The sequence below is a fragment of the Heptranchias perlo genome, chromosome 2 (genome assembly GCF_035084215.1).
Source record: "Heptranchias perlo isolate sHepPer1 chromosome 2, sHepPer1.hap1, whole genome shotgun sequence".
Lineage (NCBI taxonomy): Eukaryota > Metazoa > Chordata > Chondrichthyes > Hexanchiformes > Hexanchidae > Heptranchias > Heptranchias perlo.
Genome location: NC_090326.1, coordinates 110203613 through 110216435, shown reverse-complemented (window position 1 = coordinate 110216435; position 12823 = coordinate 110203613). Strand labels below are relative to the sequence as shown.

Below are 12823 nucleotides of genomic sequence, written 5' to 3'. Positions count from 1 at the left end.
CCGGAGGTGGGAGAACCAGGGCAGCAGCTGCCCCTCACCTCAACCCTCGGCTCCTTTCCCTCTCATCCAACACCTGACGGCAACGCCTCAGGAGGTCGAAGAAAATAAAAATACGTGTAATTCCAACCACACAGTGCACCTTACGCAGAAAGCGGGGAAAGGATTTCTGGCCAGGCTCCCCTGCCCGCCCTATTCGTTCACCCTGTGTGTGTGGTGTGTGTTGAGCGGTGAGGTGGGTGGCAGCAGTCTGTGCAAAACAGCAGCGAGGAGGGAGACTCGGCTAGAAAGAGAGACGGGAAGCTGGAGCAGCATTTTTATCATAGACCGAGACCTGAGGCTGAGTGAGAGAGAGAGAGAGAGGAGAGTCAAAGAGTAGCGAGCTCTCGCCACACTGACAGGACATTTTGTATCTTTATTATATACAAATAAGACGGAAGGAAAAGAAGCTGTTGTCATTATTAGTTTTGCCTTTTTATTTTTTTTTGCAACCGGCTGTGAATGAACTGGACGATGTTTGGGCTCCTTCTACGCCGGATAACGGCGCTTTTCTGGATTTGCATCAGCAGCAGCAGCAGCAGCGTGAGGCTGGCAGCATCCCGTAAGTAGAGAACATCATCAGCAGCAGCAGTTGTGTAAAGCTCAGTCAGGCACTGAGAGTCCCAGAGCCGAGTGTACAGTATATTCGGGCATGCTTTCCGACAGGGTCCTTGGCTTGCCATCATGATGGGGCTTTGCCATCATTTCCCAAGCTCTGCGGTATCCTGCAACACGAAGTGCTGAAACTGCAATCTAATCTGCCCCCCTCTCTCTGAAGCAGCCTGCGTGGAATGGAGCGATCGAGACTATAGATCGATGCAGGCGTCTATCTTGTGGTTTATTTTTAATTATAATTTATTTACAACGCTTTGTTAGTTCTCGTTAATCGGAATAGTGCAGTGCATGAATTGGCACAAAATATCGTTCTGGCTCATTGCAGTACTTGTGTTATTTAGGACAGTCTGCCTCAATAAATGAGTGGGGTTGGTACCATTATTTTCAGAATATATATGCACTTGTTTTTGCAGGTTTTATATATATGCCGAGATATGTCACCTATTCTGATTTAGGGAACCTACTTGACTCAGCCTTTCAAGTATTGCTGTGTAGAAGTATCATGTATAATGTAAAATCCGACTAATGAAGTAAAAACTGAAAGATGTCTTAAAACGGAACCTGATCTTAAGCTGATCTATCCATTATATGGGAAAGCAGAGAGTCAAGGCAGGGTGCATTTTTTTGTTATCTTTTAAAGTAGAAATGCTTTTCGTCTACTTCTGCACACAACTGACAGATTGGGAAAACTAAATGCCATACATATTGAAATATTTTGCCTTTAAAATGCTGCTTACTAATTTTAATGTCGGTGTAAATTGCAGTTGCCCCAATGACGTGGTAATATCGCAACTTATAGCTTTATACTTCCAGCGACTCAGCTAGTGGCATATTCTGTTCTCTGAATGGAACGTTTTGGGATGCTAGGTTTAATATGTTGGTAACATGTTGACTCAGTTTTAATCAGTTAAGTGTAAGCCTCCGTTGACTCCGGGTTTAAGATAACATTCAAGGTCCCAGCGTTTGGGTCAGGTCCGCGGCTTTACATTCCCAACAACACGACTGTAGAACCGTGTTAAACCGAGCAGATCGATCCCCAAGCCCGCAGACTACCTGGCTCGGTTAGTACGAGTTACTGGCTTTAACTTTTAAGAGTACATGGAGGAGATGCTGCAGTTGTATTTGTTGAAGGTGGCAGGAGGCGCTGCCTAATTCCCTTCAGCCAAGTTGCACTGTGCCTGCATGATATCTCTGAGAATGACACCGAGCAAAGGGAGGAGTGGAAGCGTTTACTCACCTGGGAGTAGATAGAAGGAGCGTTTATATTCTCATAAATGCCATAAGGCTTTCTGAATGTTGATGAAATACTGTCTTCCCTAACATGCAAAAAGGATTTTTAAAAACTCCTTAAAACTGTTCAAACAGTAAAGATACCGAAATTCCGTGGCCAAGTGCGCAAACATGAGCATTTTAAACATTTGTATTAGTTTAAATGGTTTTTTAATATTATAACAAGGCAAGGTTGACGTGATCATGTTCGATACAAATAAAAGTAAGACATTTTAGAGTAAGGTTTGAGTATCCAATTCATGGTTGGATGAAGTTGGATTTCAGATTTTAGACGCTCGGTCTGTGCTACGTAAATATCGGTCGCAAGAAGCCTCGGCTTTGTATTCCAAACCCCTTTTGGAATTCTAAGTGTTCCTGAAGAAAATTATGTTAAATATTGATTTGGATAATACAAAATAGCGAACGGGCAGTACAGAAAATAACTCCTTCAATTTTAAACGCCAATGTATTGTAAACATTATTAATCTGGGAAATTATTATGCCCTAGTTCTGTGTGAATTACAAAAAAAGTAACCTTGCTCACTGAGTGTATAATTCCTATTCTATCTGAATCGATGTGTGACATTTAGAGTACTAATGGACGTGGAGCCAAAGGCAAAAAAAATAGAATTATTCTTGCAGTGCTTTCCATAGATCACTTTCAGCTTTGGCTAACTTGCATTCTCTTGCCTGGGTGGATAGATTGATTTTGAACATTTTCTTTTTCTGCTAAGATACTGTCACCATTAATATTCCCAGTGGTGTTTTCAACAGAGGTGCTAGGGGGTTTCCTTTTTTTTACTCATTAGTCTCATGGCATAGGAGGTGGTAGTTTAATATAAATTCATGACAATCTTGTGCCTCTAGTTTTTATTCCTTTGACAGTTATGGAATTAAACATTTTAACGTTCTGTAGGTAAGGGGTTATGTATTGCATAAGCTAACGGTGAAATCCATGAGCAGCCTAAACATAGCTAGACTTGTGAAAGTACAGTCTGATTTGGAAAGATAGATACAGAAAAGCATAGTACTCCATGTAGTCTATGGGAAATGGAGGGATGGGCTTGACGCTGAAAATGAAAAATAGATTAGTGAAATATAAGGTGTGCAAAAGCTACTGAGCCAACCCTGACTATAGTAGATAGTATAAGAAGATTTTAAGCTATATTTTGGAGGCTAATGTAACAATATTGAAGTCAAAAGTTGAGAGATAGCTGTTGGGGTATAACCATTAGGGGAAAAAGAGGCAAAATACTTACTTTATTGACTAGGAAAAGAAGCTTGAAATAGGAAAAATGTTTAGTGAAGACACAGCAGAGTGTTCTACTGTTCATATTTGTGTCCTGTAACAGTTTCACCTGATAATAGAGAATTAAGTCCTGGATTGAATCAAACTACCAGACTTTCTCTTTTGTCCTGACTGGTGGGATTGTTTTGATTTGTATATCTTGTCAATCAGATTTTCACAACCTGCTACACTTTAAATTGTTGCAGTTCATAGACGGGCATCATTGGGAGGCACAATAGAAGAATTGCATATTTCTAAGATAACTGTATCCAAAGTGCTGTTCATTGGTATGAGGCTGAATGGTGGGATAACATAGTGGAGGAACTGGTTAAGGGAAGGCTTTATGGAGGACTGATTTATAAAAATATCACAATACTGGTTAGTGTGAGTTCCTAATGACCTGCTGTATAGCTACACAGTTGATGCTTTGAAGTTCTAGTGTGGGCGAGAGTTCAAAACTACACTCAGCGGGACGTGAACTCCCTCTAACCAACATTATTTACTGGTGTTCCCCTATCAGAAATTTATCGTGAGGCATAGAAGGAGTCAGCAATTTTCCTATAGTGTATGCTGCAGAAGTCCAACAGGAACTTATGGGGTATAAATGAATGGCTGACTAAAAGCCAAAAAATAATGGGAAAAATAAAGTTGTGCAAAAAAGGTTGGAGTAAATAGAGGGTGATTGGATGTCTAAAATATGCTAATGAACTAAAAAGCTGGTTATGTGTCATGCTAGGGATCCAGCATGGGATGGTTGGTATGACAGATATATTGACTTTGAAGAGCCAAGATTATTGCAGTTACAGTTATGAGCACTCTGCAATTTGGTATAATAATACAGTCTCAACAGCCACACAAAAATAATTTTTCTGAATTTATTAAACTCATACACTTAGGTGATTCAGAAATAGAATACAGTTTTGTACCGTATCTTGGTACCTTGGAGATAAAATTCAACTTCAGTGGGGGCGCAAAATGAACAGTAGTGGATCAGCCATCCATTACACACCCTGCCAGATTTACTTTTCCATTGGAGTCAATGGAAAGGAAACCAGGCAGGTGCTTAGGTGGCTGATCCACTACCACCCGTTTTGCATCCCCACCAAAGTTGAATTTCACCCCCATTGGGTTCTGTACAAACTAATGAAGACCAAGATTTATGTTTGGTCCCTCACAGTATAGCAAATCTCATTAAAGAGTTATAGTTAAATTTAGATCTCAAGTGCTGAAAGTACATTTTTGTGCAAAGTGAACCTTCATGGTTGCTGCTATTGTTAGCTTTGACCTGTTGCATTATAAAACTGTTAGTTATGGTATAAAAATACTGCATAAGTAAAAACTAAACTTATATTATTGTCATGAATATAAAATCCAGTTCCTCACTATGCTTTATGAAAGATAAATAGAAGATAAACAGCATTTAGCAGAGTTTAATGTTATTTATAAATTCTGAATGATGTCACAAATAGTTAACCACTTGGACCAAAAGCAAAGATGGAGGAGGGAAGAGTGAAAAGAGGGTTACGCAGTCCTCTGATATGTCATGAGATTTTGCAGTCTGCTATCATCAATGAGTCTATTCTTCAGTAAATTCCAGTTAGTTATCCAGTATATACTGTGTTTCTATGTTGTTTAACAGAGTGTGTGTAACACTCCTGACCACAGGTGACATGAGGTTGTGTGATATCAAAAGGTTCGTACCAGAAAATAATTCCCGGTATAGTAAGAAGATCTTATGATTGTTTTTTATAACCGGGTGCAATAATACGTATGGCACATTTTGAATTTTTTTTTGTGCAGCCATTTACAAGTTATTTTGAAAGTGTTTTCCTGTTTGGGTCTTTAATTTATTTGTCACAGAATTGCCCCGCAAAGGTGGTTTTATTTTGTCAGTTAAGATGATTTTAGTGATGTGCTGGCATTTCATTGTTTCAAGTTAGTTCAGCTGCAGCATGCAAATGAAAAATGGTGTGGGGAGAAAATACTGGCAGCAGATAAGAGGGCTGGTAGGATTTAGCTTTCACCTTGGATCCTTTTTACAATATTGTTATGTTGACTTGTTTTAACATGTGTGGAGGGATAATACATGAGTTTGTATCTGTGATACCCATGTGAAGGTTTGCCATTCTTACAGTGCTACCAGTAAGAGGTGCAAAGCACAATGCTTCCCTACAGAAAAGAAAGGAAAGTCAGAGGAAATTCACTCTGAACCACACTCACCCCTCTCCTAGTTGATGGCTAAGTCATGGTATTGGCAGAAGCTTAGAAAATGGATTTGCTTTGCACTTTCTTGGCTGGAGAAGGACACATAGCTTGGGAGATCCTAGTAGAGGAAGGTAGGGGAGAATGATAGTTTTGTTGGCTAACCAATATTATTAATCTAAATTTTAAAAATATGAGACATTTGAATTTCAGTAGTTTTACAAATAATATTTAAAGGGCCTCTGTTGCCCTTTTGGGACTGTTACAGCTGGCTGAATTCCAATTAAACTCCAATTTGGTATTACCATATTGTTCACTAGGAATGTTTAAATTGTTAACTTGTCAACTTTTGCAATATTGTTTTTGTGGGTGGTGGTAGTTTTATAACATACATTTTAAGAGAAACTTTTACTCTTATTTGTAGAGATATGATTGGAGATACAAATGGCATCATTATGCTCTGCTCATAAAAATGCCACTGAGAAGCTTCCTATCCAACTTTTCAGTTGAAACAACGTCCTTTTGAGCATTTATTATTAATGTAACATATTTCTTTGCCATGAGATTGGAATGAGTATTATTTTCTCTCTTCAAAGTAATTACAGTTCAAGTCCTTGCTCTTCGACTGATGATACCTCTGAAAGAGTTTCAGTTCTTTTTTTAAATTGGTATTCAGCATATTTTATTGTGGATTTGTGTTTGTTTTCAATTGCATTTTTATTCCAGAGCCACAGCAACAGTATATCCTCCTTAAGTGGTGAATAATTGATATTGAACCCAAACTCCATTTGATTCATAATGGTAAAATAGCACAGTCTGGCATTCAGAATCAGATATATGCTTTTAGAAAAGGATATTCTAGTTTTCAAAACGATTTGTTGTATCTATTGCATGTGTTGTAATGAGATTGGACTGAAACATTGCTCCAGATCATGCAGTGAAAGAGTGGTCAGGGGTTGTCGGAAAAAGCTCTGTTTTCTTCCCGTAGAATTTAATTTTGTTAGAGGATGGTTATGAAACTGTTTTGTTTGAAATGTGAATGTGAAAATGGGGTGTTCCTTTTAATTTAAAGTTACATTTAATAAATATATTTGGTGCAATCACTTAACTGGAACAGAAGGCAACATACATAAGAATTGAAAAACATAACTTTGGCTGCAATACACAAACTAAAATGTATTTCTAGCTACAATGTAGAAATGTGCTCACTTTGCACAGATTCTTAGCACTGATACTTGCTATAAGTTTTAATTTGAGAAGGAACAACCAAGACCAATGTTAAAGTGCAGAAGTAGGAGTGAAGACTTTTGTGTGTTTTAGGGAGGAAGAGAGACCATCAGTGAAAGGTGAGGAGACAGGTCTTTTTTATCTGAAAGTGAATCACAGTTTTTGACCTTGTATTATTTTAAATCCTCTGTAGAAATGAGAAAGTATTTTGGTCTGATGGTGGTTTGGTGTGTTTAGGTATAAAATTACTGATGCAGAGACAATGAGCTGAAATGAACCCAATAGCTGTGTAACATAAAATGTTTTTTTTTGTCTACTGGTTTCTCACTGTATTTGTTATGAACTCAAGAGTTTCTCTTAACTATTATTTATTATCTTCTGACACACAGAGCAACATCATCCCCTGCATCTTAAAGTGAGGGCTACCACATTTCCAACAAAAGAAGGACCCTTTCTACTACATTTTCAGATTCAACATTTAAAAAAAAACGATTGCCTTGTGTCAAAGTTGTTTGTTGTATCTATCTGAGAGGGTATCAGTAACTGCAAAACAGACATCTTTATGAGAATAATTTTTTGTGGATAGGAAGGACAGAATAGCTTTTGAAGTGTGATTCTGTTTGCATTCATTGACCACCAAACACAAAGTCTGAATTCAGCACATAAGGGGTTGAAATTGCATTGCGCTTTGTTAGCAGCAAATGTGTTCATATAAAATTCCTCTGCCCACTATTTTAACAAAGGCTTTAACCTTTTTAAAATAAAGTAGTTAATGTGCTAAAATGGGCCTCAGCACCACTAGGGCAGGGAGAAGGAAAATTATTCAGCGTTTTTGTTCCTAATCATCATCCAGTAATCCCTGCTGGAAAATGCACCTGTGGACATTGGACAAGGATAGGATTGGACTTGACTTTGCCCCAGCCCCCAGTAGTCAAGTATCCTGCTGATACTCACTGTCTAGGAGATACTCACTGTTTATGAAGAATGGCCACTGGTGTGTGGCATTGGATTTTGGTGGTGTCCATAGAACCATACTACAGCTTGAGTAAGGCCTTTGGGAGATGAGGGAAGAATGTTGAGGGAAAAATATAATTCTAATACCTCCACGGTGAAACTCAATGTTCCACAATATCATGTAAATACCAATTTAATGTCCAACCACACATATTTGCTGCTTGCATCATGGTGGTGCAGACACTGATAGTGACAATGGAATTAGTACCATTGCACAGCATGTTGAAGCACTGCAGCACAATTTAGTATTGGGAATCTACTACATAGCTTGGAATCTCCCGTACTGAGTTCCTAATCTTAGCTCCAGGAAAGGAAAAGAGTCATCAGCAGGCAGCGTCTGTGTATCTGCAAGCTGCTGGTGCATAGCAGCACTGAAGAGGCCATGGAGCAATTTACCCATAATCTTTCTTGACCATAATTTATACATAGCCTAGGGAGATGAGCTAAATGAGGAGAACATAGAAGGAGTTTTGCCTTTGTATGAATAAATGGATATTTATATTCCATTTACAACAATAATTTGTGAATTGGTTGTCTTGCAACAAATGATTATTTTAATTAGTCAGATTTATCAATCTTCATTAACCTATCATTCTGGTAATAGGTCGATTCGCAAGATCAAATCTTCCCTGTTACACAGGTGTGTCTTGTCCATACATCTGCACAGAACCATTTAGTTCCATTGTAATGGATAATAATGTGGCAATACAGAAATATTTTGTAATAAGTTGTGATATTAAGTTTGAATTTGTCATTGTAGTGATAATTAAGAGTGTGGGAGTAACACAAGGGAGTTGCAGCAACTTGTTTGAAACAAAAAGTATGAGTTCAGCATTTGCAGTAGATATGAAATCATTCCACCTGCATTTGTATCCAGAGAGATTAATATGATAGTTTTCTCACTTTAGCAGCTGTAAAGGTCCCAAGTAAAGTGAGTTTGGGTAGCAATAAACCTTATTGGTCATGACTCCACAGTGCAAAACTACCCTTAATTCTGCTTATTGTTAATCTCACAAGCCACAAGACTGTCTGATCTGGGGATTGGCAGTATCGCACTAGTGCAGTGGAGGCCTGTTTTCTGAGGTGGTTGTTGTTACTGGGAATTACAGATTTTAAGCCACATGCCATAGAATCATAGAATGGTTACAGCACAGAAGGAGGCCATTCGGTCTATCGAGCCTGTGCCGGCTCTTTGTAAAAGCAATCCAATTAGTTCCATTCCCCTGCTTTTCCCCCGTAGCACTGCAATTTTTTTGCCTTCAAGTATTTATCCAATTCCTTTTTGAAAGCCATGATTGAATCTGCTTCCACTACCCTTTCAGGCAGTGCATTCCAGATCATAACTGCTCACTGCGTAAAAAAGGTTTTCCTTGTGTCGCCTTTGGTTCTTTTGCCAATCACCTTAATTCTGTGTCCTCTGGTTCTTGACCCTTCCGCCAATGGGAACAATTTCTCTTTATTTACTTTATCTGAACCCTTCATGATTTTGAACAATTCAATCAAATCTCCTCTTAACCTTCTCTGCTCTGAGGAGAACAATCCCAGCTTCTCCAATCTGTCCATGTAACTGAAGTCCCACATCCCTGGAACCATTCTGGTAAATCTCTTCTGCACCCGCTCGAAGGCCTTCACATCCTTCCTAAAGTGCGGTGCCCAGAATTGGACACAACATTCCAGCTGTGGCCGAACCAGTGTTATATAAAGGTTCAACATAACTTCCTTGCTTTTGTACTCTATGCCTCTATTTATAAAGCCCAGGATCCCGTATATTTTTCTAACTGCTTTCTCAACCTGTCCTGCCACCTTCAAAGATTTGTGCACATATACCCCCAGGTCTCTCTGTTCCTGCACCCCCTTTAGAATTGTTCCATTTAGTTTATATTGCCTATCCTCTTCCTGCCAAAATGTATCTCTTCGCACTTCTCTGCGTTAAATTTCATCTGCCATGTGTCCACCCAGTGCACCAGCCAGTCTATATCCTCTTGAAGACTATGACTACACTTGGAATGTTAAACCTCACTGTTTATTACACTTCCAAGTTTTGTGTCATCTGCAAATTTTGAAATTGTGCCCTGGACACCCAAGTCCAAGTCATTAATATATATCAAGAAAAGCAGTGGTCCTTGTACCTACCCCTGGGGAACACCACTGTATACCTTCTTCCAGTCCGAAAAACAACCATTCACCACTGCTCTGTTTCCTGTCACTTAGCCAATTTTGTATCCATGCTGCTACTGCCCCTTTTATTCCATGGACTTCAATTTTGCTGACAAGCCTATTATGTAGGACTTTATCAAACATCTTTTGAAAGTCCATATGCACAACATCAACCGCATTGCCTTCATCAACCCTCTCTGTTACCTCATCAAAAAACTCAATCAAGTTAGTTAAACACAATTTGCCTTTAACAAATCCGTGCTGGCTTTCCTTTATTAGTCCACACTTGTCCAAGTGACTATTAATTTTGTCCTGGATTATCATGTCTAAAAGCTTCCCCACCACCAAGGTTAAATTGACTGGCCTGTAGTTGCTGGGTTTATCCTTACATTCTTTTTTGAACAAGGGTGTAACATTTGCAGTTCCCCAGTCCTCTGGCACCACCCCCATATCTAAGGATGTTTGGAAGATTATGGCCAGCACCTCTGCAATTTCCACACTTACTTCCCTCAGCAACCGAGGATGTATCCCATCTGGACGGGACGACTTATCTACTTTAAGTACAGCCAACCTTTCTAGTGCCTCCTCTTTATCAATTTTTAGCCCATCCAGTATCTCAACTACCTCTTTTACTGTGACTTTGGCAGCATCTTCTTCCTTGGTAAAGACAGATGAAATATGGAACAATATGGAAAGGATCATTTAGACTTGAATGTAGAATAATGTAATTGCTAAAGAAATGTGCTGGGAGTGATGTTTTGGGACACTGGCTTCACTTACTGAAAAGCAAAGTAAAGTAAGTGAAATGATTTTACTTGAAATGCATTTTGAGACGAGGGAAATGGAATCATGATGAACAAGAACATGCCTACATTTTTCTCGTGTGCGACAGATTCCGAACTCATTCTTTTCTGTCCAACTGGTTTAATAAATCAATATTCAGAATGTTGTTCCCTTTGTTCGAGCATGTTTTAAATGGAACACAAAAACAGGAGTAGACCATTCAGCCCCTTGAACCTATTTGGCTATTCAATTAGATCATGACTGATCAGTACCTCAACTCCATTTACCCACCATTGTTCCATATCCCTTGATACCCTTGCCGAACAAAAATCTATCAATCTCAGTCTTGAAAATTTCAATTGACTCAAGTATCCTTTTGGGGGAGCGGGTTCCAGATTTCCACTACCCTTCGTGTGAAATTGCGTTTCCTGATTTCACTCCTAAATGGCCTAGTTCTAATTTTAAGGTTATACACCCTTTTTCTGGATTGTCTGTATTTACCCGATCAAATCTCTTTATCCTCTTCTAAACTCAAGGAAATACAAACCACGTTTATACAACCTGTCCTCATAATTTAACCCTTTAAGCCTTGAATCAGTCTGGTGAATCTGCATTGTACCCCTTCCAAGGCAGTACTCCAAATGCGGTCTGACCAAGACTCTGTACAACTGATGCATCATTTCTAACATTCCATTAGCGTTTTGGATTACTTTTTGTACCTGTGCACAAGGTTTTAATGATCTGTGCACATGGACACCCAAATCACATGACTCCTCCACAGCTCCTAGTTTCTCACCATGACAAAAATATTCAAATTTGTCTTTCTCTGATCCAAAATGGATGCCCTCACACTTCCCCACATTGAACTCCATCAGTCATAGTTTTGCCCACTGACTTAGCCTGTCTATGTCCATTTGTAACTTCCTGCTCCCATCTACACAACTTACTATGTTTCCTAACTTAGTATCATAGATGTGGAGATGCCGGTGATGGACTGGGGTTGACAATTGTAAACAATTTTACAACACCAAGTTATAGTCCAGCAATTTTATTTTAAATTCACAAGCTTTCGGAGGCTTCCTCCTTCCTCAGGTGAACGATGTCGAAATGAAATCCTCGAAATGAAATCGCATTTATAATTCACAGAACAATGCTTGGTGATTACAGACAGTTTTTTCAACTGCCCGTTGCCAAGGCAATCAGTGTGCAGACAGACAGGTGTTACCTGCAAGTTCTCAGAATATACAAATCACCAAAAAAAACAACAAACAAAAAAAAAACAGAGACAGAGAGGTAGAAACATAGAAAAGACAGCAACTGACCCGTTATATTAAAAACAGATAACATTTGTTCGCTGGTGGGGTAACGTGTAGCGTGACATGAACCCAAGATCCCGGTTGAGGCCGTCCTCATGGGTGCGGAACTTGGCTATCAATTTCTGCTCGACGATTTTGCGTTGTCGTGTGTCTCGAAGGCCGCCTTGGAGTACGCTGACCCGAAGGTCGGTGGATGAATGTCCATGACTGCTGAAGTGTTCCCCGACTGGGAGGGAACCCTCCTGTTTGGCGATTGTTGCGCGGTGTCCGTTCATCCGTTGTCGCAGCGTCTGCATGGTCTCGCCAATGTACCATGCTCTGGGGCATCCTTTCCTGCAACGTATGAGGTAGACAACGTTGGCCGAGTCACAGGAGTATGAACCATGCACCTGGTGGGTGGTGTCCTCTCGTGTGATGGTGGTATCTGTGTTGATGATCTGGCACGTCTTGCAGAGGTTACCGTGGCAGGGTTGTGTGGTGTCGTGGACGCTGTTCTCTTGAAAGCTAGGTAATTTGCTGCGAACGATGGTCTGTTTGAGGTTGGGTGGGTGTTTAAAGGCGAGTAGTGGAGATGTGGGGATGGCCATAGCGAGGTGTTTGTCCTCATTGATGACATGTTGAAGGCTGCGGAGAACATGGCGTAGTTTCTCCGCTCCGGGGAAGTACTGGACGACAAAGGGTACTCTGTTGGTTGCGTCCCGTGTTAGTCTCCTGAGGAGGTCGATGCGATTTTTTGCTGTGGCCCGTCGGAACTGTCGATCGATGAGTCGAGTGTCATATCCCGTTCTTACGAGGGCGTCTTTCAGCGTCTGTAGGTGTCCATCGCGTTCCTCCTCGTCTGAGCAGACCCTGTGTATTCGCAGGGCCTGTCCATAGGGGATGGCCTCTTTGACGTGGTTAGGGTGGAAGCTGGAAA

At 40.1% G+C, this 12823-nt stretch overlaps 1 protein-coding gene across 1 annotated transcript in view; it reads left to right on the top strand.

Moving 5' to 3' along the window:
• Positions 1–259: 259 nt before the first annotated feature.
• cntnap2a (contactin associated protein 2a) overlaps positions 260–12823 on the top strand; it is a 1620024-nt gene continuing 1607460 nt past the window's right edge. Inside the window, exon 1 of the mRNA XM_068005678.1 lies at positions 260–598. Within this exon, the coding sequence (XP_067861779.1) occupies positions 499–598 (100 nt within the window). The 5' untranslated portion in view covers positions 260–498. The remainder of the gene's footprint in view (positions 599–12823) is intronic.